At 46.1% G+C, this 25431-nt stretch overlaps 1 protein-coding gene and 1 pseudogene across 2 annotated transcripts in view; one reads left to right on the top strand and one right to left on the bottom strand.

The window, feature by feature from the left end:
• Positions 1–5224: 5224 nt before the first annotated feature.
• The window catches only part of LOC103733157 (sodium- and chloride-dependent transporter XTRP3A), a 37992-nt gene continuing 17785 nt past the window's right edge, over positions 5225–25431 (bottom strand). The window contains exons 3-12 of one of the 2 annotated variants that reach the window (XM_008831926.2): positions 24727–24818; positions 22241–22379; positions 21844–21932; positions 19024–19134; positions 17843–18084; positions 16589–16751; positions 11315–11519; positions 10113–10272; positions 7178–7343; positions 5225–6577 (exon numbers count right to left, since the gene is read on the bottom strand). In XM_008831926.2, coding sequence (XP_008830148.1) covers positions 6428–6577; positions 7178–7343; positions 10113–10272; positions 11315–11519; positions 16589–16751; positions 17843–18084; positions 19024–19134; positions 21844–21932; positions 22241–22379; positions 24727–24818 — 1517 coding nt within the window. In that variant the 3' untranslated portion in view covers positions 5225–6427. Of the gene's footprint in view, positions 6578–7177; positions 7344–10112; positions 10273–11314; positions 11520–16588; positions 16752–17842; positions 18085–19023; positions 19135–21843; positions 22072–22240; positions 22380–24726; positions 24819–25431 lie in introns of both variants that reach the window. The other variant, XM_008831925.3, reaches the window with a different exon arrangement.
• On the top strand, positions 12334–12556 carry LOC103733156 (annotated as a pseudogene).

The following is a 25431-nucleotide window of genomic DNA, read 5'->3' as shown; positions in this document are numbered from 1 at the left end:
TATTCATTTTTCAATCTCAATTTCTTCGCTGAAATTTTCTTCCACGTGGCTGATTTTCTCATCTGTTTTGCTGGGGTTTTTTGTTTGGTTTTTTTTCCCTGTGCTACTGACTTTCCTTTCTAGGCCCTGAATTAGATTCAACTGCTTGTTGATAATTATAATTATTTTTACAGGAAATTTTCATCTGTCATTTCTGTCATTTCAGTGTCTGTACATTCTGTAGTGGAGGAGTTAGTGTCTCAGAGAACTCACATTGCCTTGATTTTTCCTGTGTCTTATATTTTGTGTGATCATTTTACATGTGTTGCTTTGGATGTCTCCTGGGGTTTGGGGGAGGGAGTCTCCTTATGGAGCACTGTACTCTTGAAGACTCCATCTCATTACTCCTCAGGGAGGAGAAGACAAGCTGTTGCAGCAAAGCATCTGTCACACAGTGAAAAATAAAAGTCAGGCGCCATGAAGTCTCTCAGGCAGGTCGCATACCGGTCAAGAATTCCAACTTACTGATAAGTAAGTTTTATGGTCGAGACATCTGGCTTACTGATAAGTAACTTTTATGGTTGAGACATCTGGCTTACTGATAAGTAAGTTTCCCGCTTTCCCTGTAGCATTTTGTAATAGTTTAAATTAGCCAATAACCGCGCTTCTGCTTCTGTATCCCGCTTCTGCTCTATAAAAGTTCCAAAAACCCGGCCTGAGGCGCGCAAGTCCTCCGAGGAGACTTTGTGCCCACAGGTACCTGTGTACTAAATAAACCTCTTGCTGTTGCAACCCGAAGGCTGACTTGTCCTCAGTGGTTTCACTCTTACACCAGGTGCTTTCTACTAGACAGGATCCACATGCTGAGTTGAATAAACCCAAGTTGTTGAGGGAGCGTCCACTGAGGGCCTGCCTCAAAGGGTTGTGGGCCTTGGTCCATTTCTTTTCCTCTCTTTGCTTCCTTGCTACTGTGTCAAGTGTTGTGAATCAGGCTCTGCCTGTGATGTGTTGCCTCATGCCAGGCCAAATCAATCATAAACAGAAACTTCCAAAACTGTGAGCCAGAATATACCTCTTCTTCTCATAAATGAAATAACTTATTCATTTCATTATCGTAACAAAAGCTAACTAAACACTGTAGATGACCGATGAAGAAATGAAGGGGCAGGGCTCCTCACTTCAGGCTAGGTGGAGAGCTCTACACAAGTCTTCTTGGGGGATGTGTGACTCCCCTCAGTCACCCAGGGGTGACATGCCTAGAGCCACCTGCTTCTGTCTTTTGTTACACAAATGAGGTGTGAGAGGGAGGCCCATCTGGGAAGACTTCATGTATTGAACATAGGGAAACAGGTTTGTGTAAGTGCTTTATTTCTTGCTATTTGCTGAGGTTTGGGGGAAAAAGTCCTTGGAGCTAAAAACGATTAGCACGAATGATATGTTCCAGGAGACATGTGCAAATATATTTCACACTGTGCTGTGGGTGTTATTTATTTAAGGTGTGTTGGTTCTAAATATGTTGTATATCTTCTTTTCCATCAGCTGCTGTTCCAGTGTAATATAGCTGCATCCTTACTTGATATTACACTTGCATATTATACTAGTTTCTGGTAGTCTTTATTTAAGGTTTATTATCAAACAAGTGCAGAGTGCAGAGTCTCAAATCTGCCTTGAGAGTTTCAGGATTAGTAGAAATTGCTGCTGATAAGAAAAAAAATCAAATTAGTGCCTCTGCCTTCCTGGACCTCCATTTCAGGTCTAGCCTCTACCACAGGTCCTCTCATGGCCCTGTAGGGGTACTTTAGGAACTTTAAAAAAAATAATGAACTCGAGCCGGGCGTGGTGGCGCATGCCTTTAATCCTAGCACTCGGGAGGCAGAGGCAGGTGGATCTCTGTGAGTTCAAGGCCAGCCTGGTCTACATAGTGAGTTCCAGGACAGCTGGGGCTACAGGGAGACCCTGTCTCAAAAAGACCAAAAAAAAAAAAAAATGAACTCCTCAGACAAAATTACTGTCTCTGGTCAAGAGTCTGGGGCAGGTGTTTGAAGACCAGGGTCTGTACACTGCATCTTGCCTTTATCTTTGAGTTTCTGTCAGAGAACCACCCAGAGTAGTTCAACTGGCTGTTGAGATGAGCTTGGGAAGCTCCTGGAGGGATTTTCAAGTTCCCCTCCCACTCCCCTGCCCAGTCATCCTCCCCAGCAACAGTGATCTTTCAGTGTCCATCAGCTCCTGCAGGGTCCACATTAAAACCTCAGTGGTGGTTTTCTGCTCTTCACTGTCCAAGCTCTGCTTGGTTCCCAGGGCCTCCTGTGTTCCCAGAGCACAGCCTCCTGCCCCAGCCACCTGCCTTTCCCTGCTTTCTACTGCCCGCCTTGGCATTGCTGTGGCCACAGCTTGGAGGGATCTTTCTAGGAATTTCAGCAACTAGTTCATGCTTCAAGCTTTAGTTCTCAGAGCTCCTCTTGGACGTCCTAATTAGGATGCTGTCCTCCAGGGCTACCACAAAGGCCCATTTATTTCCTTAGATGTGAATGTAATTGTTATCTCGTTTATCATCTGTCATTGTCTCCCCTTCCAGAACATAAGTGCCATAAACACTAGTGACTGTCCTGTCCACCATTGTCCCCAGCACCTATGTAGGTAACTAGAGTGAAATGAACTAGCTGGGTAATCTCAAAAAAGGAGAGAAGAAGGCCACATCATTGTCAAAGACTAGCCAAGAAATTCATTTCCTGTTTGCAGATGTGCTTTTTACCTTCGAAGGGACCTGCAAATCTGCTCATTCTTTCTGATAGGTGGAAAATATTTTCTATCAGTCAATTAGGGGTAGTGATAGGTTAATTTTTCCATGTAAAACAACTCCCCAAGCTGAATACAGTAGCTTACCCATTTTGCCCCTCAGCAAGGTTCCAAGGTCACCCTTCTGAGGTTTTCTCCATTCAGGCTCAAGGCTGATGAGATGGCCCAGGACATGGGCAGGAGGATGGCAGAGAATCTGCAGCAGTGAGAAGTGTTCCTAATCACTTCTCAATCTGCACATCAGAAACAGTTTTCTTGACTTTTTAAAAAAGATCTGTATTTTATTTTTTACCTATGTATGTGTGTGTTTGTCACACGTGTACAGGTGCCAGAAGGGGGCAGCTGATTCCTTGGAGCAGAAGTTACAGGTGGTTGTGAGCCACCCGACATGGGTGGTGGTAAATGAACTCAGGTCCTCCAGAAGAGCAGTAAACACTCTTAACCACTGAGACATCTTTCCAGCCCTTCCTGACTTTTCTCATTTCCTGGCTAGCAATCTGTATGTAGTAGGATACCCTCTGAAGATGTGGGCAGCCCTGTTGGCCACATGCCTCTTGAGTGATCATTCACAACTGTTGGGAGGACTATGCTGCTCTGAATGTGATGGCTGGAAAACTAGGTGTAATACATGAATTTTCAACTTAGGATGTTCTTCAGTTTACAATGGGTTTATCAAGATGTAACCACAGTGTGGATGAAGGAGCATCTCTATTCTACAGTAGCATAACTCTACTTATTTGATTTCCAGAAGCAAAAATTGTTCCATAAATGTGACTTCCCCCTCATAGCTGGAAATGTTCAAAATGTACTTAAAAATTTACAAGTTGTTCTGGATGTAACTATTCCTAAATATACCACTCATTTTCTTTCCTTCTTTAAATAGGACTTGGTGCTCAGATTTGACTGTACATTGGATTCAGCTGGGGCATTTATAAAGCTATGGAAGCCTGGGTCTCACCCTAGATTTTCTCATGCCCCTTGAGCATAGCCTGGGCATTGGAAGTTTTCAGTGTTTCCAGACATTTGGAATGGTAGGGATATTGGGTACACTAAAAAATTAATAAAATGATTTAGGATAATCTTCCTCTTTTCACCTCTGAGGATGTTGAAAGCTGAAAGGCTTGACTGTGAATGACCCTAGGGAGGAGTGGCACTGTGAGGAAAGATAGTGGCCATGACTGAAAGTTGAGAGGAGGGGACAGATCCTTAAGGATTTAGGAATAGACTCTGCTGTGCTTGCCATGTGCTTGCCATTCTTCTAACCTAAAATTATCTGATGAGAAATCAGGAGTAGATATTTAGATAGTAAATGCTGGTTCTTACATTTGAAAGAACAGTGATCTAGGCACTGGAAAGATGACTCAGTGGTTAAGAGCACTGGCTACCCTTGTAGAAGATGTAGGTTTGGTTCCTAGTACCCATGTGGTGGTTAACAACGATCAGTGATTCTAGTTCCAGGGGATCAGATGCCCTCTTTTGGCCTCCATGGACATTGTACACATTGTATACTTACATACATACAGGCAAAACTCATACCCATAAAAAATAAAAATTAAAGGTCAGGCATGGTAGTACGTGCTTTTAGTCCCAGCACTCAGGAGGCAGAGGCAGGCGGATCTCTGTAAGTTCAAGGCCAGACTGGTCTACATAGTGAGTTCCAGACCAGCTGGGGCTACAGGGAGACCCTGTCTCAAAAAGACCAAAAAAGAAAAATAGGCATTAAAAGAAAGAACAGTGACATTTTTGAAAGCAGATATCAGGAGAAGTTGGAAGTGTTGATAAGATGGCAGCTAAGATAGCGAAGATCTGTTTTTAAAAACTTAAAAAAAATTATTTTATGTGTATGCGTGTATTGCCTGCATGTAGCTAAGTGCACCCGTGTCGTGCAATGCCCACAGAGGTCAGAAGAGGCTGTCGGATCCCCTGGAACTGGAGTTACAGACAGTTGTTAGCTGCCATGTGGGTGCTGGGATTCGAACCCAGGTCTTCTGCAAGAAGAGTCAGTGTTCTTAACCGCTGAGCCATCTCTCCAGCCCTGAAGATTTTTTTTTTAAAGTTATATTACTTTTCCAGGCGTGGTGGCGCATGCCTTTAATCCCAGCACTTGGGAGGCAGAGGTAGGCGGATCTCTGTGAGTTCAAGGCCAGCCTGGTCTCTATAGTGAGTTCCAGGCCAGCTGGGGCTACAGGGAAACCCTGTCTCAAAAAGACCGAAAAAAAAGTTATATTGTTATATTACTTTATTAAAAGGGTCACTGTTCAAAGACATCATCACTGTCCAAGTTTTTTATAGATTTATTTTTTTAATTTATGAGCATATGAATGTGTCTGTATGTATATGCATATAAATGTTAGTGCCCAAGGAGGAGAGAAGAGGGCCTGAGATCTCCTGGAGTTGGAGTTATGGGCAGTTGTGAGCCTTCCAATGTGGACGCTGGGAATAGAACTCTGGTCCTCTGCAAGAACAGCAACTGCTCTTAACTACTGGCTGTCTCTCCAGCCCCTCAGAAGACATTTCTAATGCCTACTTTTGCTACCGGTAAACTGTTGCTTGAAAAAGAAGTTTAAAAGAAAAAAGACATTTTTGGCTGATGCTCCAAGTGATGTCTGTCTTCAGAGATGTCAGCACAGACACAACTAAAGAAGTCCTCGAATTCCATAACCTCAATGGAACAAAGATTGTTAGTGCAGAAAGAACTCTCGGTCTAGAGTAGCCTTGATCCACTTTATTACAGTAAAAAATAAAGAAGACAAATTCACATGGCGGACTAATAACCATAAATATGGTGTGTCTTCAGTTGCACACTGCTCTGTTATTTATGTACATTTTAGAAAACATTACTAGCACAGATGAATGAAGGTGATTATAAGTAATGTTTGTGGTTTTAACAGAGTTAGCCATGCTGTCCAAATCTTGCCTCGTGAGTCTGTGGAAACGTTAGACTCACTGGCATCCTCCTCATAGATGCCTCTGGACTGAAACCCTAGGGACAGGGAGTCTTCACAGATTTCTTGTACAATCTGGAGATATAAAATGTAGATGGGATGATGATTTATAGAGAGCTTAGCCCTGACCTACTGTGAGGAACCTTAGAAAGATGACTTCCTTTGGATCCCCAACAAAAGTTTCTCTTTGTGGCAGTTAAATACTGGTAGCATTTAGAGAGTGAACAGAGAACACAGAAATTACATATTCACTGTGACTTTAAAGAAAAGAATTAATTTTATACCAACAATATTCTAATATGTCACTTTAAATGCTTCAAAATCTCGGACACTGATTGAAAAGCAATTGCCCTCTAGTATTCCATTTTCTTTCTAGCAAAAACTAATTGCTCGTTTGGCCCCATAAGAGTTACAAATTTCAGCTCACAGTGTACCTTTAATTCTATGACTTTCTAGAATCAAGTAAGCAATGGCCTTCAAGACTGGCTTTAGCCCTTGATGATGAGGAAGCCACACGGTATGACCTTCAGATGGCAAAGGGGTGGAGGGCCACCTCCTGAGGAATTTTTCTCCTAAAGGAGTCTTCTTCCTGAAATGTTTCTATTTCTTTACAGATTCAGGAGGCCCCAGGCCAGCACTTCAAGCAAAGGAGTTCCCAGTTGTAGGCAGTAGCTGTGAAACAATCAGTGGCTGGCTTCAGTCTCTTAGGCCACTGAGGCTGTGCCTCCCGTCTTGAGGCGATTCCTGATGAAAGTCCCCAGAGCCACCAGGGGGATGCACATGGTAGATGAAGCCACCAGCAACCCTATGACAGCTAGTGCATATGGGGGGTAATCCTTGGTCACTAGCTGCCCCTGGAAGGAGAAACTGAGCATCAGGGGGAGGTCCTTCCTGCCAAGCTGAAGAGTATGAGCCAGACCTAGACTCCTGTGTAGGGGAAAAGCTGAACACTGAACAGAGACCTGTGGGCCCCCATGACTCTGTGGTACACTGCATGCCTGCAGGCAAACCACTTGGACCTTCTCTCTATACCATAAAGATAATCCTGAGTATTTCAACTCTGTGTGAGACTGTGAGAAGTGCCCATGAAGGCCATAGTATTAATCTAGTGTCTTACTCCGAGGCCCTTTCCAGGCCCTGTGTAAGACACCCTTTAGGACAGACTGGAACTTTCTGTGGTGGTGGAATGCTCTGTATAAATCTGTCCAGTGTACTGCCCTAGAGGAACCAGTACCAGGAACTTTCCTTATCATCCAGGGAAAGGCCCACAAGGACCTCTAGGGGAACAGACTGTTTCCACAGCAGCATGGCTGAAACTCACGGCCAGCTCTGCTACTTGAGCATCTGTGAAACACCTGGGTAAAGTCCTATGCTCCTGCCTGTAGCGTCTCCCCGAAGCAGCAATGATTCCTTGTGTCAGAAAACAGCCCCAGCCCTGCAGGGACATCAGGTACCTGAGTGGCATCCCAGGCTTGGTATTGCAGCGTCCCTGTGAGGATGTAGTCACTCAAGTAGAAAATAAAGAGGCCAACGATGAGCACAGGGCTCACGAAGGCCCACATAGCCTTCCAGTACCAGTTGAGAGCATGGCCAGTCATGACCTGAAGGTCACTTTCAAATCTGTTTGGACCATGGGAAGAGGAGAGAGTCTGGGTTATTCATGCTCTGGAGGGAAGGTCTCTATCTTTTATACCCTCTGCCCTTAGGAAGATCCTGTTCTGGCCATCTGTGATGTTTGAGTGTGACTCTGAACCCACCTGCTCCTTTCCTGGGGGAAGTGTTGAGGTGAACGGAGAAGGGCTGAGGCTGCTAGAGTGAAGTGACCAAGTAGGGGACCTGAAGGCATTTCCCTGGTGTCGGCTTTCAGAGGAAGGTCCCCTGGTGTGGACCAGAGGGTAGCTCTGAGAGACAGTGGGAACAGGGTATGGGGGTGGGGGTATCCATCCATTCTGTCCGCAGGGGTAGGGGTCCCTTGAGTGATACTCTCTTTGCCCAACTGCTGTCTATTAGTGATATTCCCCCTAAAGATGGCCCCAGAGCAGAGTCACCTTGTGCTTGGAAGGGCCTGGCCTTGGCATGGAAGAGCAGGTGGAGTGGAACAGGAGCAGAGCTTCCAGCCTGGAGCCCACAGACCACCCTCAGCATTTGCACCATACCACACACTGATGTTTTTTCTCTTACTTGGCTCGTCCCTAAACGTAGCAACAGCACTCACTACAGCACTCATTTACCATGGATTTCAGGGGCCAGCCATATGCTGTCCCACTACCCACACTGTGAGTTTTAAATGTGCTTCAGACTTATGGATGAGCTGGATCAAGCAACTTTCCATTTCTCTAGAGATAAGCCATAAGCCAGGGAAGTGATGGGACTTGGTGAAGGAAAGTCCAGGGCACTTGCCAGGTCATCCAGAGCTGGATGAGTCCCAGCCTCGGGGCAGGACCTTGAAATCTCCTCCCTAGGTAGGTGTGGCTGGAGTCAGATAAGAGACCATTGTCAGCAGTCAAGCCACCAGCACCTGCCCCCATGCATGTCTCTGCTCTAGCACCTGTCTGTCCTTCTGTGTCCACATGCAGCTGTGCAGAGCTTTGCCTGCTCTCTCTGCTGTTAAGTGAGATGGACTCTAGCTCCTGACCACAAGGATGCCTGTGTACAGTGAGAACCCCTGGAACCATCACATGACACAGGTGAGGAAGTGATGGGCACCTCTGGTTTTTTCCTCTTTCCACTGCTGGATAGAGAAAGGTGGTGGAGGGCTGGAGAGATGGCTCAGCAGTTAAGAGCATTGGCTGCTCTTGCAGAGAGTCCAGGTTGGGTTCCCAACACCCACATGGTGGCTAATAACCATATGTAACTCCAGTTCCAGGGGATTTGACATTCTCTTCTGACCTCCTCAGGCATTGCATGACACGGGTGCACCTACATACATGCAGGAAATACACTCATACACAAAATAACTTAAAAAAAAAAAAAGGTGATGGCGGTGCCTGCAGCAGAGGACACTAGATGGCACTGTCCCCACAATGAGGACAAGGCCCCTCCTGCCACTGTCTGGAATAAGCTTTTGACAGAACAGCAGGGCTTCCTGTGTTTCTCCTTCCTCATCACTTTCCACCATGCCCTGTGAGATACAAATTTGTCTCCTCTGCTCCGACACCCTCTCCGTGACTAATCCCTTTTCTCCTGCAGGCCAGCATTTCCTGGGTGACCGTTTGTCCCACTTTACATTGGGAAATGTAGAAACTTGGTTACCTTGTTTCTAGGGCCTTCAAAATGTCATTAGCTGAGGAGAGGAGAGGTTGACATTAGAAGAGGAGAGGTCGACAGCCCAAGCAGGTTTTGGGAATGGTACAAGTCACAATCCTTCTCTTAAGTTTCCCAGTGTCAAGGCTCTGTGTCTAGAGGAAAGACACCAGTCTGACTTTACCTAACTTATGTCCTAAGTAAGTTGGTCCCGGGAGATCCCTCAGCATGTGGGACCTTGGTGCTTCAAGAGACAGAGGCTTCCCAAGGGACCGCCTGTGTGCTGGAGTGTCATGGCTGGTCTTACCCATGCCCAAACCAGCTTAGATCATCAGAAAAGACAGAGGAAGAAGAAGTGATGGCATGGCACAGCTCTCTGACCCAAGTCACATTGGAGCAGCCCCTGTAGTGTGCCTCTGAACCCCCTTGCATGGCCTCACTCCCCGGGACTGGGTGGCCTGAGGTTCTGGACTACTCAAGGGCTCCTTGTTGCTGTTGGTAAGGGACAACTGGAAAAGCAACATTGTGAACTATTTTGTGTGTGTGGCCCCAGAACACTTAGGGATGTTCTAGAAATGCCAGCCATGATACTTTTTTCCAGACCATAGCCAGATAGCTAATGAATGAGGCTCAGTGGTCCCCATTTCATCAGCCCCCAGCTTGAAAGCTACCCCATTCTGGCCCCAGGTGCACACTCCACCATCACCCAGGAGACCTGAAACATCTCAGTGCTGGCCAGGGCACCAGGGTAGAAATCTGACCACATCTATAGGCCGAAGTTTGTTTTTGTTTTTGGTCTTTTTGAATACAGAGGCTGGCTTCGAACTCACAGAGATCCACCTGCCTCTGCCTCCCGAGTGTTGGGACTAGGGTTGTGATTCTGCTGGATGAGCAGAGATTCTAGTCCTGGAGGTGGAGTCCCTGCCCAGAAAGCCAAGGGTGCAGTAGGGCCACCAGAGAAGCTTGCCAGGATACAAAGGGAAAACAGGAAAGAGAAAGAAATTTGCAGGCTAACTGAGGAAGCAAGAGGCAGCTGAGCTCTAGCAAAGTAACAGCTGCAGCATCTCTAAGGGACATGCTCACTGAGCAAGGATGGCCCTGCATCTGATCTGCCCCCTGTAGCAGGCACGGGCTGGGCCTCCTCACCTCTTCAGCCCATACACGTAGCACACAGCGATGGTCTCCACCAGCACGATGAGCAGCAGGGACAGCGTAGCTGCGTAGTCGTTGAATATGTCAAACCAGTAGTTGCCGGCCTCCATGGTGAAGAGCATGCCGATGGCACAGTTGACGAGGCACACCAGACCTGGACACAGGAGTGCTGTTCACCTGCCTGAGCCTCCCTGCCAGTCACCCCAAGTTCTAAGGCAGCAGGAGCCACAGCAACCTAGCCAGTGGGTACCACCACATGGGCTGGAGGAGCTGCTCTGCAGGGGACATTAGCGCGGGAAAAATAACAGTGGTGACTGCACATGTAATTGGGCTGCACAAACCCACTCATAGGAAGGATGCCAAGTTCTGGGATGATCTGAGAAAAGGAGCAGGGCAGCTCCCACTGGGTGGTCAGAACATGATCAGACAGAGCTGTGTTTCACACACCCTGGATGTAGAGTCATGGAGCCATCTGAGGCAGAGATCGCTCCCTACAGGGTCCTCATGACCCTGGTTGGGTGGGATGGTGGTGGAGTTAAAATGGGCGGTCATCCTGAGAAGGGCTGGTTCCTTCACTGACTCCTGAAGGTCAGCATAATGCATGAAGAAGTGGTAAGGTTCTAACAGTGGAGTATTTGACAGGACCAGGGACTGACAATTGCTGCTGGCAACTACTTGGTGGAAGACAGATTGTGAGTGAAGACAGCATGCCCAGATCGTGTCCTCTATGACTTCATCAATAACCAGGTCAAGAGGGAAGCAGACTAAAACTAGTAGCATTAGATGTCAGAAGAGGGGAGATCTGTTAGGATGCTTATTGCCTAGAGAGGGTGTGAAGGAGCTTCTTGGGGTGTGGGAACAGGTCATTGCACTCGCCTTAGGAAATGCACAGTTCATGATTGTGGCTCTTCAGTTAAAACAAAAAGAAACATGGGCCCTCAACCTGGAGAGAGCTTTGTATGCCTGGGGAGCTGGCCTTTTCCCAAGGCTAGGATGACTGCCTCACTTCCCTGGGATGTGATGAGTTCTTGGGCACATCCCAGGATTAAGGAGTGCACTGGAGCAGGTGCACAGCTAGTCTGCAGCCCCTCTCAGTTATCTTAATGCAGGTGGCTCCTGAGGAAACCCATCCACTGATTACCTTGCATGTCCCTGCCTACTCCTGTCCCGCCTCCTCTGTTTGGTGTTCCTCTGACCTGAGATAGCCTCCTTGGGCAGGTAGCTGGAGATGACCTTGCTGTCAGTCAGAGGGGTGAGGATGGCCGCTGTGTTTCCGAGCATGCTCCCCATTCCCAGCATCAGCAGCATGAAGAAGTAGAGCACCGACCACAGCTGGGACACCTCCATGTTTTTAATGGCCTCAGTGTAGACAATGAAGGCCAGGCCCGTGCCCTGGACGGCCTGTCCATGGTGAGAAGATACCAGTTACACACCTGAGCCAAGGAAGACCAGAGGCGAATGTTGTAGTTTGAATGTGAAATAGGCTAATGTGTTTTAACAGTATTTCTCCAACTGTTGCACTTCTGGCGACAGAGATTCTCAGCCACATGAGCCTACCATCATGAATTCTGCCATGCCTTTCCCTCCATGATAGACTGACCCCTTTCATGCTCAGAGGCAAAATAATCCTTTCCTCCCTTTACTTTCTTCTTGTCAGATATTTGGTCACAGCAACAAAAAGGAAATTAATACTCTTGAACTAATAAAAAATATGGGTCAGCTCAGTGGCATATTTTGAAGCACAGTGGGGATAGTTAGCTTTAAGAACCAACACTAAAGGTATAAGCTTGTGGAAAATTTAAAATGATAGTAAAATATTACTAAGCATTGATTAGAATATTCCTCTGGATTGGGGTGGTTTGATCTCATTCCCCTGCCTCTGACTACCACTGGAACACCATGTCACAGATAATAATTGGAATAAATAATAACTCTGAAAAAGAAGGTTATAAATAGGAGTGGGCATGGAGTTGGGGGGTGCGAACCCTAAGGGTTCAAACCCTGGGGTGCAGTGAGTCCTTGAGGGGCCCTGTGCCTCCGAGTCTGAGTGCAGCAGTGGACAGGGTCCCAGTGGGGGAAGAAAGAAATTTCAACCTCTTGGAATATATGGTAGAGTTCAAGAAGAAGACAACAGCCAAGGTCATCTGAAATTGTGACTGGCTCACACTGATAGTCCCAGGAAAAAAAATTAGACATCACAACTTGAGCAGAAGAGATGCTCGCTATAAAGGCTTGGGCTGAATACACTGTGGGTGGGCTGCCAACGACCCGTGTGGCTTCCTTACCACAGTTGTTTTGGCCCTCACTCCGCTGTTCCTAGCTAGTGCTGTTCTGTCCTGGAAGTTGGCCAAGATGATTGAAACCAGGAGAAAGAACAAAAGAAGAGACAAAAATGCCAAGAAACTATTTCAAAAGCTAAACAACTGAAAAAGGATTGAAGGAATAAACGGACTCTGCAACCAGAGAGAAATTATTTGGAAAATTATGCAGCTTTGGAAGGATTCAACTAAAGTTTCATTTGATTTCATGATAGTATTATTGGTAATTTAAATCTGGCCCTAGAGAAAAATCATGTCCCGACCTCAGTACTGAGTAATTTTAGGCTTGGAAATAGAAGGTTTTGGATATCTACTGTCGGACATTATAAATTAGCATCTACTATGCAGGTGGAGCGTCCCTAAATTCAAAACCCACAATGCTGTAAAATCTGGCAGACACGATGCCAAGAGTGCAAAGTTCCACACCGACGTTTTGATGGGATGTAGTCAAAATACGGGTGCACTAAAATATATGAAATGACTTTCAAGCTATATCACATGTAAATGAATTTTGTGTTTAGACTTGGATCCCATCCTCAAGGTATTATGCAAACACTCTAAAACCTGAAAAGTAAGCGTTTTTGTACACTTGGTCTGTAGTGAAAACATGACTGACAGTTGTTCACCGCTTTGGAGCTCGCGTACTCAAGTGGAAAACATCCTGCGGAGAAAAATGGCTTTTGATTATGAGTCCTATTCAAACGGTGGTTTAAAATGGGGTTCATATCTGGACAGAGGGTATTAGGAAGGTAAAAGAATTATTCTCTGAGGTGAAAAGTTTACCTCAGTTTGAAAGATACAGTATATTAATCACAATTTAAAAATCATTATTGCTTATTTCTTGAAATAAAGCATTTCTGACTTTCTCAAAGGAAATATCAATGGGTATGTTTATTTGCATTTTTCTTATTTTAGCCTTTGAGACAACGGGTAATTATGAAGACATTCTGCATTTTTAAACCTAATTTTATAAAGGATTCTCAATATCTTGACCATGGATAGGCTAATTTTCATACTTCTGAAAACTGCCATTTTCTTAGAGGAGTTAAGAAGAGTAACATGATCTTCTTGTCATGGACGTGCCAAGTGCTGTTGGTACCGTGGAATCAGTTCTTACGCTGACTAGAACTGTGGAGTAGTTACATGTCTTATCAAATAGTTTACTGATCACATAAATGCTACTTTTGTTTTTAACTAATATGGTAGTGGTGCCCTGTTAATTTTTACTCATACAGATTCAAAGACACCATCCACAATAGCTACGTGTGTGTGTGTGTGTGTGTGTGTGTGTGTGTGTGTGTGTGTAGATATGTCAAGACATTTCATGAAGAAAATTAGCCAATAAATAGAAAGACCTGTATGAATGAAAGGAAGCATGCTATTGAGTCCAAACCCACGCAGGAGACCTGAAGATGGAGGAACAGAGGTGAACAACACTTTTGCATCCTCACAAAGTTGAAAGAAAACATCTGATGTACTGAAAAGTGAGGTGAGAACAGTGGGATGGCAAGAGAGAGCCACAGTCAGCAACAGAGTGTGAGAAAATATAAAATCCAGAAATACTGAATGCTAGATTTATAAAGGACAGACAGGCTCCAACTTAGAGGACAGATCAGAGAAGCAGGGAAAGGAGGGACTCTCACTCTGGGGTCACAAACAGAAGAGAGGTGACGGTCCCCAGAAGCAAACTGTGGAAACAGAACCTTGGAGGGGAGATTTGTGTTGCCCTGTGAGGTAGATACTTGGGATTTGCTGATGCCTGAGTCTCCTTTCCTGCCTAGCTGGGATGAAGAAGGGAGCTGTTTCTGGGAGGGAGCCCATTGCCAAAGTACTCTGCCAGGAGAACAGAAAATTCAGAACTGCTACCCAGGGGTCCCACATCCTCCATCAAGCTATGACCCTGACAACCACATAAACACCAGGGGTGCACTGAAGCTGACACAGACTCAGACAAATATACTCAGAACTGAGGCTCATTGATGGAAAAGCAGCTGGGTCCTGGTGGAAGGAGAGCACCCAGCAGTAAAGGTGAATGTATGTGTGGGAGTCCCCATCCCCCAGAGCCTCAGACATGGAAAATGTCTAAATATTTTTTTTTGCTCTATTGACTGTTTCCTTTGCTACACAGGAAGTTCTATCTTTAATAAGATTATTTCTATAATCCTACTTGTTTATTTGTATTTTGTTGTCAGTACTTTTTTGGGTCTTATTCAAAGCATTTTTATACAAACCAATGTTTCAAGAGTTTCCTCTTAGTGTTCTCATAGTTTTAGGCCTTACATTTAGGTCTTTGATTCATTTTGAACTGGATTTTTTTTGCAGGATGAGAGATGGGGAGCTAGCATCATTTATTGAAGAGACTACCTTTTCTCCAATGTGTTCTCTTGGCACCTTTGTCAAAAAGCTGTGAAGACATGGGTGGCTTCTGGGCTCTCTCTTGTGTTCTACTTGTCTTTTTCGTGCCAGTACCATGTTATCTTGCTTAGAACTTTGCAGAATGTCTTGAAGTCAGGTATCATTATGTCTTCAGATTTTTTTTTTTTACTCGGAGTTACTCTGGCTATTCTGAGCCTTCCAAGGTTCCATGAAAATTCTGGGATACTTTTTTTTTCTATTTCTATTAATATTATTGGTATTTTGATGAGGGTTTCATTGAATCTGTAGATTACTTTGAATAATATGGACATCTAAACAATAATAACTCTTCTGATCCCTGAACATAGGAAAAATTTCCTTTCTTGTTACATATTGAACTTCCTTTCTTTTAAATTTTGTTATTATTATGGTCAGCCCTGACTAGTCTGGAACTCACTATGTAGACTAGGCTGACCTCAGTTTCACAGAGATCTACCTGCCTCTGCCTCTAGAGTGTTGGGATTAAATGTGTGTGCCACCACGTCTGGCTGTATATTAAACTTTTCATGAGTGTTTCATATTTTCATATTGTAGAGATCTTTCATTTCCTTAATTCCATTTATTTAGAGCTCCATAATAAAGAGCTCAATTTAAAATTAGACAAATAGTCTGCATAGACATTTCTTAAAAGGAGGCACACACATGGCCAGCAACTATAAGAACAAAAAAATGCAATATTAGTAATCTTCAAGGAAATGAAAATTCACAGTCAGATATTATCTCAAAGGAAATGAAATTGTTGTATCAAGGAAATAACCATACTGTTATGTTTATTGCAATACTTTAAAATACCCAGGATTTGAAAACAACCATGGAGGGTGAACAGATACAGAGCATGTGGTATAAATCCACAAAGGAGTATGAGTCAACCACAAAGAGAATGAACTCCTCCTGTCATTGTGTCATGGTGAACAGAAGGGCAGGCACTGTGTAAAAAGACCAATGCTGCACTTTCTCACTCATTTGTGGAAATTGGAAAATGAATCTCAAAGAAGATGAGAAAGGTGTTAGGGAAGATAGAAAGGAGTTAGGTGAGAGACAACAAAATGCAGTTAGAAGCAGCCCCAGCACTGTGGGGCGACCTAATCTACAAAAATCCATAGTATCTAAATAACCAGAAGAGTCCAGAGGTTTCCAACACAGAAAAATAATGATGGCCTGATTTGCTTGTTATAGATTGCATACTTTCATCAAATTACCATACGTTACACCATAAGTACACAAATAGTGTATCAATAAAATACATTAAGATATATACGGGTACAATAATGTAAGACTCATCTCCTGTTAGTGGGATAAACTTAGGACTACTTACAGGAACCTTTAAATGTGTGTCTGAAAAAAAAATCTTTTGTTCTATACAAAGAAATCTAAACACTAAATGATAAAAATATTGCTGTGTTCAATTGAGATGCAAATTGTGTGTGTGTGTGTGTGTGTGTGTGTGTGAGAGAGAGAGAGAGAGAGAGAGAGAGAGAGAATGTTATCCCCTGCCTTTCCCGTGTTATTAAAACTCCAAAGGAAAAGAGAAAAAGGAAAGAACTCAGAGAATCCAAGAGAGTTTTCTAGTGAGGAGGATTCCAAGTTGCACCCAGTGGAGCTGGAGTCCAGTGTCTCTTCTCTAGGTTGCAGAGCAAACAACCCAGTTTCTCATCTTCACAGACTGTGCAGAGGCTGTGACAGGTGCCTACGAGCTGTGTGGAGAGAAGTGGTCCCGGCCCTACCCAGGCCCCTTACCGTGTTCAGCTCTGATTCCAGGCTGCAGTTTCTGATGTGTGGGAACACCTCGCTGTACTTGCTCGGGTAGGTAGACGCCAGGTAGTCCTTCACCTCCTCCAGGTTGCTGGCTGTCAAAAAGCCATCTTCAAGGTCAAAAGAATTGGTCAGCAGCAGAATCACCCTGCAGAGCAGACCACCAGCTTGATCTTCATGACTAGAGAGGCCTCTGGCCCCAAAGCCTCAGGGAAAGTGTGGGCGCTGGGCTGCTCTGTCTCCTCTTCCCTCCTGCCCAGTGAGGTGAGGGACTCTAGACTGATGATCCTGCAACTCTGAATGTCTATGAAGAAGCCTCAGATCTGAGCAGAGATGAGGACAGGGACCACTCCCCCACAATGAGGCTGTTAAATATCTGGGCCAGTGACAGGATGGAATGGGGTGGAATGGTGTACGTGTTCTATACTTATGACCGGTTTAGTACGAGCCATAGGTGGTGACAGAGCACTTGAATGTGGCTAGTGCCACTGGGGAACTGATTAAAAGTAAATTGGGAGGCTGGGCGTGGTGGCGCATGCCTGTAGTCCCAGCACTGGGGAGGTAGAGGCAGGAGGATCTCTGTGAGTTCAAGCCCAGCCTGGTCTATAGTGAGTTCCAGGCCAGCTGGGGCTACAGGGAAACCCTGTTTCAAAAGACCAAAAAAAAAAAAAAAAAAAAAAACCCACAAAACAAACAAACAAAAAAACCCCCAAAACCCCCCATACAAACAAAAAACCAAAACACAAAAACAAAAGTAAATTGGAAATCATTAAAATTTAAATTCATATCAGTATGCAAGTTAACTACCCTGCTGAACATCTTAGCTTCCAGAAGGTGGTCCTATGCTTCGAGGAGGAGTCACATACATAAATTGTGTAACTTCTGTGGCTTGACTAAAGAGGTGTTGGTTACACTTGAGATGAGAAATGGGATAGGAAACAGTGGAGTCGTTTGCTGAAAGCCCTGTCCTTCAGGCTAAGTGCCCTCAACGCTTAAACTGCCCTTTCCCTGTGAGGCAAGCCTTGACTGCATGGCCTCTCAGTTTCTGGTGGAAGGCAGCCATTGGTTAGGTGAGAAAAGAGAGTTGATCCTTGTACTGTAGACATCAACTTGAGTGTTGGCTTCTGTGAATCCAGCCTTTCCCAGTCACCTTTTCAGAGTTTGAGGGACTTGTCCCCATCCCCCCAACCCCGCCCCCTGCCTTAAGGCCCAGGGCTCTGAAGGACAGACTAGACTCACTTGTTTAAGCAGTTTTCATAGTTGAAGGTGGCCTTGAAGCCATAGATGGAGAAGGTCACAATGCTGGCAAATATGGAGGTGGAGCTGTTGATGATGGACACAATGATGGCATGCTTCTGGCAGTTGTTGGAGGGTTCGTTGTAGCTGGCAAAGGCAATCAGGCTACCAAACCCTAAGCCCAGTGAGAAGAAGATCTGTGTGGCTGCATTGATCCAGGCCTTGGGGTTGGCCAGCTGCTCCATCTGGAAGGCCAGCAGGGATAGGGCTGAGGAATCCTGGGCCCCATTCCCAAATCTTCCCTCCCAGAAGTGGGAGGCCCACAGAGGGGTTGGAAATTACCTCCAGGCCACAGGTAGTCATGGCAGCCTGGGGCTGGAGTCCAGCTCTCCTGCTTTGGCCTATGTCCAGTGTATTCCCTGGCAGGCAAACCACTTGGCAATCCTCATGTAATACCCTCTATGGCACCTTACCATGGAAAGTGAAATTGAATATTGTAGGGTCAAATAGTAAAACAAAAACAAAAACCAACAAAAAAACATATGGAGCCTTTGATTAACCAGCCAGGTACTACACAGGTCTGGATATGCAGAGATATATGTGACATGACCTGGATATTCAAGTCACATTGTAGGTCACTCCAGCACTGATACTGAAGGCATTTGGAATGTGTGGCACATTTTGGGGGTGGGGGGATGCTCCAGTAATCTGTTTCTAGGCATGAGATTTGCTAAGTAAAGAATGTGCCCTATGTCCATTGAAGAGTGCTGGCTGCAGGGTGCCTGGAGGAGGTTACAAAAGGGATCATGGTAACCTGGAGGGAAAGGGTTTAAGGAAACATGAGAACAGATGAGGAAGATCACTGGAGTGACAGCCATGGTCACCAGCTCATTGGAGAGTCTGGACAGGGCTTTGGGTGAGACCAGGTACAGGGAAGCCAGAAGGGAGGCACAGGCACCAGTTATCAGTGTCAGTGAGGCAGCCATAAAGGCTAGATAGAGGGTTTAACGTCTTAAAATGCACAGGGATGTCTGAGAAGGAAGTCCAGGCCTGCAGGGCATCTGGACTCTGACACAATCTTAGGTTCACGCCAGCCTCCATGATTACAGATTTTCCTCCCTCTTTGTCCTTCCCAGATGTCCCAGTGGTGGGCATCCTCAGGGTCTCTCCCTTGCAGCCCATACCTTTGGCGTGAACATGTACACCAGGCCATTGGTGGCTCCATGGAGTGTAAGGCCACGGATCAGGTAGATGAGGAGCACACAGTAGGGCAGTGATGCAGTGAAATAGACCACCTGTGGGAACAGAGAGCCTGTTGGAAAGGTAGGGACAGCAGGGCAGACCCCTCTTCCCACAAACACCTCACTTTGGTGTTTAGGCTGCACCCATAGCTGCTGAGAGCTGGAAGTGGGATTGATCCTGAGTAGGAGGCAGGGTCTGAATTTGGTCTAGAGAAATGCACTGTGGGACATGACTGCCCATGTCTGTCGCCATTAGGAAATCTCTTCTTTAGTGGAGAAGAGACAACAGTTACCCAGATTCTTCCCTCCACACTCCTGCCAGACCCTGTGTCTCCAGAAAGGACTGGAGGAGGCCTACATAATATTATGTGAGTCTGTGTTCACTGTTTGAGCCAAATTTGGCTCTGAGTTTCCTGGTGACCTGAGCAACGCAGAAAATGCAACCACTTAAAAGAGCTAGATTGTCTCTAAAAAGAAAATGAATTTAGTGGCTTAGGGAAGAACAGGCTTTCCAGGACTGGGATTTGAAAGAAGCCTGGCTAGGCATGCCCATGGATGGAAGGCAGTGTAGGGAACAAAGTCCCCACAATAAATGGAATGGAAAGTCCCTGATGGGACTTTATGGCAACCCTCATGAAAAGCTTTACTTCCTTGTGCTTGAAATAAATGGCATATTTGGTCAAGCCAATCGTCTCTCCAGTTGACATGCATCTCAGACTTGGGGTCATCCTGACTTTTGCAAAGTCTCAAGGTAGACTTTCAGGTGCATGTCTGCCCAAAATGGATAGGAAATTTTATGCAAATCACTTCCTGTATACACCAGAGATTCATAGGTAAAGGAAAAAATATTCAGCAAGGTTGTTTTTATGTATGAATCCTCTTTTAGGGTGGTCTGCCCAAAGAAACACAGCTGGTAACCCAGGTACTAATGCTTGAATTATGCGCAGTCCTCGGTTTCCTCTGTAGTGTGGTACTATCTTTACATGAATTTCCAAGACTGCTAGAGTGACACTGTGTCATCTCACTAGGGGAAACTGGATAGAATGTGGGGAATGTCTGTTACCATGGCTTCTTAGCTGAGATCATTTTAAATTCAGGGACTAACAAACCCACCCAAGTTTCTAAGACATCAAACCAGGTAGAGACACAGATGAACAAGAAGCCTCTGGTCACTGATATGAAGGAACTTCAGGGACATAGAAGAGGGCTGACCCAGGTCCATAAAGCTGGGCACTTAGAGGGCAATTAGAGGACTCTCAGGGTGAGTGCTAGAATTTTCTTCCTGCTCCTCCCATTCAGTGGGCCATGTTTCCCATAGGCTCTCTGGAGTCTCCAGGTACAGTAGCTCTCTTTTCTCCCAAGGTGGGTAGGGCAGATGACCATGTGATCCAGCCTAACCTTCTAGGAGAAACCACTTCTGACCAATGAGCAAAACTTCAGAAGAAAGAAAGGCGATTTCAATAGAGAAGGAAAAGGCAGCACACTCTTCAAGATGAGGATCAATAAGTTGCCATGGCCAGACACTGCTGTATCTCATAGTTACAAGACCTGGACAGGGACAGTCTGCTTTAATCTCCAAGGGCACAGACAGTGCCCTCAGATCTTCTGGATCATACTTCAGCTGGGGTATGACAGAGCAGGTGCTACAGGGTCTGAGCTTAGCTGAGAAGGAGAACCCGGGTTCTCTCTTCTTCTGCTCAGCTATAGGGCAAGGTGCTTTGGGGAGAAGACACTGGCTACTATAGGGAACTGGAAACCAATATAGTATCTCTCCAGGCACGATACTGGGGCCGTCATGCAGTACTTGGATACCATGGTTATTCTGAACTGATGCCTCATGAAAAACATGTCAGTGCTAGAGAACTCAGCCCAAGAGACCAAGGAGAGGACCAGAGACTCTTGGGACTCTCGACAGAGGAGAACTGGAAGTGACTAAGTCACAAAAGACACGCAGAGAACACCCATGAGGCAGGTCACCAAGCCGAGATGATGGGAAGTCCTTGGGGTAAAGCTGGTCTCTGTTCTGATTCTGCTGTCCCTGGCTGTGACCTTAGGTGTGTGGTCCACTGTGGATTTGCTTTGCAGAGTGGCTGAGTATGGGGCATGTACTACAGCCTGAGACAGGTGCAGGTGATGGAAACACAGAGGACATGCCAGCCCTGGGAAGAGTGGAAACCTGGCTCTGCAGCAGGGAGAAAATGGTTAGGAAGATCAAGTCTAAGCTAAGCATGGTGGCACAGCCTTGGTCTGAAATCCCAGCACTCAGAAGGCTGAGGGAGGAGGACCACCCGATTTTGAGGACAGCGTGGACTATAGAGTGAGTTTCAGGCCAACCTGGGCTACATAAGGAAAGCACTTTGACACGGGGCTCCAAGCCCAACTGCATAATAGAGTCACAGGGAACTGGCTCTATTTCCCCATGTTCAGGTCACTCCCCAGAATAATGGCTTTGACATTTGGGGAGGACTGAATTGTCAGATGTTTAAAGTTCTCCATGAAATGCACTGGTATGGTTGAGTTTGAGAACTGGGGCATCTCATTTCAGATTCAGGGTTGCAATTTCAACCACCTCAGATGATCTTTACTGTCACCTAGTAGATGAACTGTGCCAATAACATCACCCATGCCTTCTGTCCCAGTAAGCCTCTCCTTCTCAACTGCAGGAAACAACCCCTAGCACCAACCAAGGCTATGGCTGTGGCGCTGCCCCCCCCCACCTGCCCACCTGTCACTGTGCAACACCATCACGCTACCCTGACCCACCTTGCCAGTTGACTCGGTGCCCCGCAGGATACACAGATACACCATTAGCCAGGCCAGGGTGAGGCACAGAGCTGGCTCCCACTGCACACCTCCATTCTCCTGGATGGACGGTGAGATGTTGAGCGTTTTCCTGTACCAGAAGTACTGCGTGGATGAAGCCCTCTCACACTCTTCGTCATAGCCCGTGCGGTTGCCATTCAGTGGGCAGACAGACCACGGCAGGGGATCCTTTGGATTAAGTGAGAATTGAGAGAGGTGAGGGGAAGGCCAAGGGCTGGGTATGACAATGGAAGTGGTCTTGAAAGGCGGCTTTATACCCTGTCCTGTACATACAGGTTGACCTGGCTTGCTTTAAGTGACAGAGGACTGAGGCACAGAGCTGGCTCCCACTGCACACCTCCATTCTCCTGGATGGACGGTGAGATGTTGAGCGTTTTCCTGTACCAGAAGTACTGCGTGGATGAAGCCCTCTCACACTCTTCGTCATAGCCCGTGCGGTTGCCATTCAGTGGGCAGACAGACCACGGCAGGGGATCCTTTGGATTAAGTGAGAATTGAGAGAGGTGAGGGGAAGGCCAAGGGCTGGGTATGACAATGGAAGTGGTCTTGAAAGGAGGCTTTATACCCTGTCCTGTACGTACAGGTTGACCTGGCTTGCTTTAAGTGACAGAGGATGGTGGAAAGTTGGCTTTCTGGCCTAGACCTTTAAGGTCCTCATTGGCTACCCTGTGGCCTTGTCATGTGAAGCTACTTGGGTAAGACTCTTGGAATGGTGAGGCTATCTAGATGGAGAAGTCATAGGAAGAAGGCATTGGTGACTAGTCATAACCGGCACCAAGTGTCCCAGCCAGGTGACAGAGGTCCTTCTAGACTTGAAGCTCATTTCCTTTGTCCAGCTAACCGTGTATTTTCTGGACCTTCTGCTGAGGCTTCTCTAACCCACCCTGGCTCACACATTTGGCTTTATGACTGAGTCGCCCTGGAGTTGGATGCCTTGGCTCCACTCAGGGTGTCTGGTATCTTTTGCTTGGGTGAGTTGGGCATCAGTTTTTTAATGTTCCTGCTAGGTGCAACCTGAGTGAAGAACTGGTTCAATGGAACAATCGACAGTTATCCTCTCTACTCAACTGCATCAGCATGTAAGGACAGAGTCCTTGTATCTGCTTAGCTGGAGATACTGGCTGAGAAAGGCTCCCCCTAGGCCGAGTCCCTGGGAAGTAAGTGGCTTGTTGTCTGTGGGACTGACATAGCTCTCAGCTGGGATGACTACGAGTGAAGACTTCTATGTGCTGGGGACACACCTGGCCAGAGCGAGTGTAAGAGAGGGCCTGCTATGGCAATTACCATCATTAGCAAGTGACATTGGAAGGGGCTCAAAGCAGAGGGTAAGAAGAAGTCTACCAACCTACGACAAGTGGACCCTATTCGTATTCAACTAGTACTTCCTTGTTCTTCCTCTTTTCCCATCTGGGAAGAGGTTGAGATGGAGGCAGTAGATGTGGGGAGATTGGGAGTAGGGTCTCTGAGAGTAAAAAGGCTGAAGATAGAGAGAACAGCATATGAGTGGTAGAGAGAAATCCCTTAATTTCATACAAAGACTAGATCTTGATGTGGAATTTATCCCTTTCCAGATTTTCTGCAGTGAATATCAGTGACAGGATTTGGATAATACACTGTTTAAAATGTTTGTCATTGGGCTGGAGAGATGGCTTAGCAGTTAAGAGCATGTATTGGTCTTGCAGAAGACCTGAGTTCAAGTCCCAGCATCTACATTGGGCAGCTCACAACCACCTGCAACTCTAGCCCCAAGGGATCCAACGCTGGTCTCTGGGGCTGCTACTGTGCACAAACCCACATACACACACACATATATACATAATTGAAAACTAAAATAAAAAACTCTTTTAAAAATGTCATTAAGAAGGGCTGGAGAGATGGCTCAGTGGTTAAGAGCACTGACTGCTCTTACAGAGGACCCGGGTTCGATTCCCAGTGCCCACAAGGCAGCTATAAACTGTCCTCCACACACACATAGGGCTGCTACTGTGCACAAACCCACATACACACACACATATATACATAATTAAAACTAAAATAAAAAACTCTTTTAAAAATGTCATTGAGAAGGGCTGGAGAGATGGCTCAGTGGTTAAGAGCACTGACTGCTCTTACAGAGGACCCGGGTTCGATTCCCAGTGCCCACAAGGCAGCTATAAACTGTCCTTAACTCCAGTTCCAGGGGTATCTGAAGCTCTCTTCTGACCTCCGTGGTATTGCACAACATGGGTGCACTCACATACATGCTGGCAATACACTCATATACATAAAATAAAAATAATAAAATATTTTTAAAAATGTCATTGAGAATAGCTCTTATAATGTTAAAGGGTGGCAGTGATCCTTCTGGGAGAATTTTTGGGGTCTTCAGGGAAAAGGAAGACTCAGCCTAGAGCCAGAAACCTGAAAGGACAAGTGAAGGAGGGAGGGGGTGGGGACAGGCAGGAGAGGAATAGCCACTGCAGACTTGCTGGGATGGAGAAGTCACCCCCATCAGTTCTTGCCACAGATATTCTCCCGAGTCTGTCATGAGATGGTTTGTAACTTTGGGGACATATCTTACAGAGACTCCAATGAGAGCTGTGGATCTGCTCCCCACAAATGTGCACATACACACAATTGCATAGTGTGGCTTGCAATGTGATGAGTTGTGGCTCCAGATTCTGATTTCCTCTCCTTGGTCTGAGATGTGTGGCTTCCCCTAGTACCTGCACTCCCTAACTGGCTCCCAGAAGCTAGTGTTCTCATTCTCTACCAACATCCCCAGGTGAGTGGTCCTGCATCCTCTACTGTTCTTGCTTCTGTTCTGGCCAGAACTTGGCTCACCTGGAAGGAGTGGAAGAGGTACCAGAAGCCCCAGGCATTGATGACGTTGTAATACATGGAGAGGAAGAAGGACACCACCACACTAGCAACACCTGTGAGCAAACAGAGGGCTGTGCTGAGGGCCAGGTGTGTATGACCTGACCAGTAGATACTCAAGTGACAGAACTATGCAGATCGCCTGGGACACAAACACTTTGTCTTCATGTTTTTATTAGACCTGACCTTACACCTGTCACCTCTGTCTGAGGGTTCTTCTCTCTAACCTCTCATCATATGAGATAGGAAGCTGATGACAGTTTTTTTTTTTTTAACATTTATGGGCCAGGTCCTGGGCTCAGTATTTCATGTGTCTTTGGTCTTCACAACAGTATTGCTCCCATTTCACAGAGCAAACTGAAGCACAGAGCTTGCTCCAAACTCCAAACCACCCAGTAGCACTAAGGGGAAGTTCCACCCATATGCCTAATATGACAATTGCTCCCTTTAGAAGTTAAGTCACTGGGGCCAACTCCATCCATGTAGCATCAAGGGGACAGAGGAATTTCAGGAGTGTGAGGTGTGGAAGGGGTGAACCCTTTTGATACATGAGGCTTTGGTCAGACATACGAGGTTCCCACAATGGCACTGTGGACAAAGAGAAGAGTATGCCACTAGGTTGCTCTGGAGTGGGCTCACACTGGACCTCAGGAGCACTGTCCCCAGCTC

This window comes from Nannospalax galili, unplaced genomic scaffold, assembly GCF_000622305.1.
Source record: "Nannospalax galili isolate Female #2095 unplaced genomic scaffold, S.galili_v1.0 scaffold536, whole genome shotgun sequence".
Lineage (NCBI taxonomy): Eukaryota > Metazoa > Chordata > Mammalia > Rodentia > Spalacidae > Nannospalax > Nannospalax galili.
Note: the sequence above shows the minus strand (reverse complement) of the source record. Positions and strands in the feature narration are given on the sequence as shown.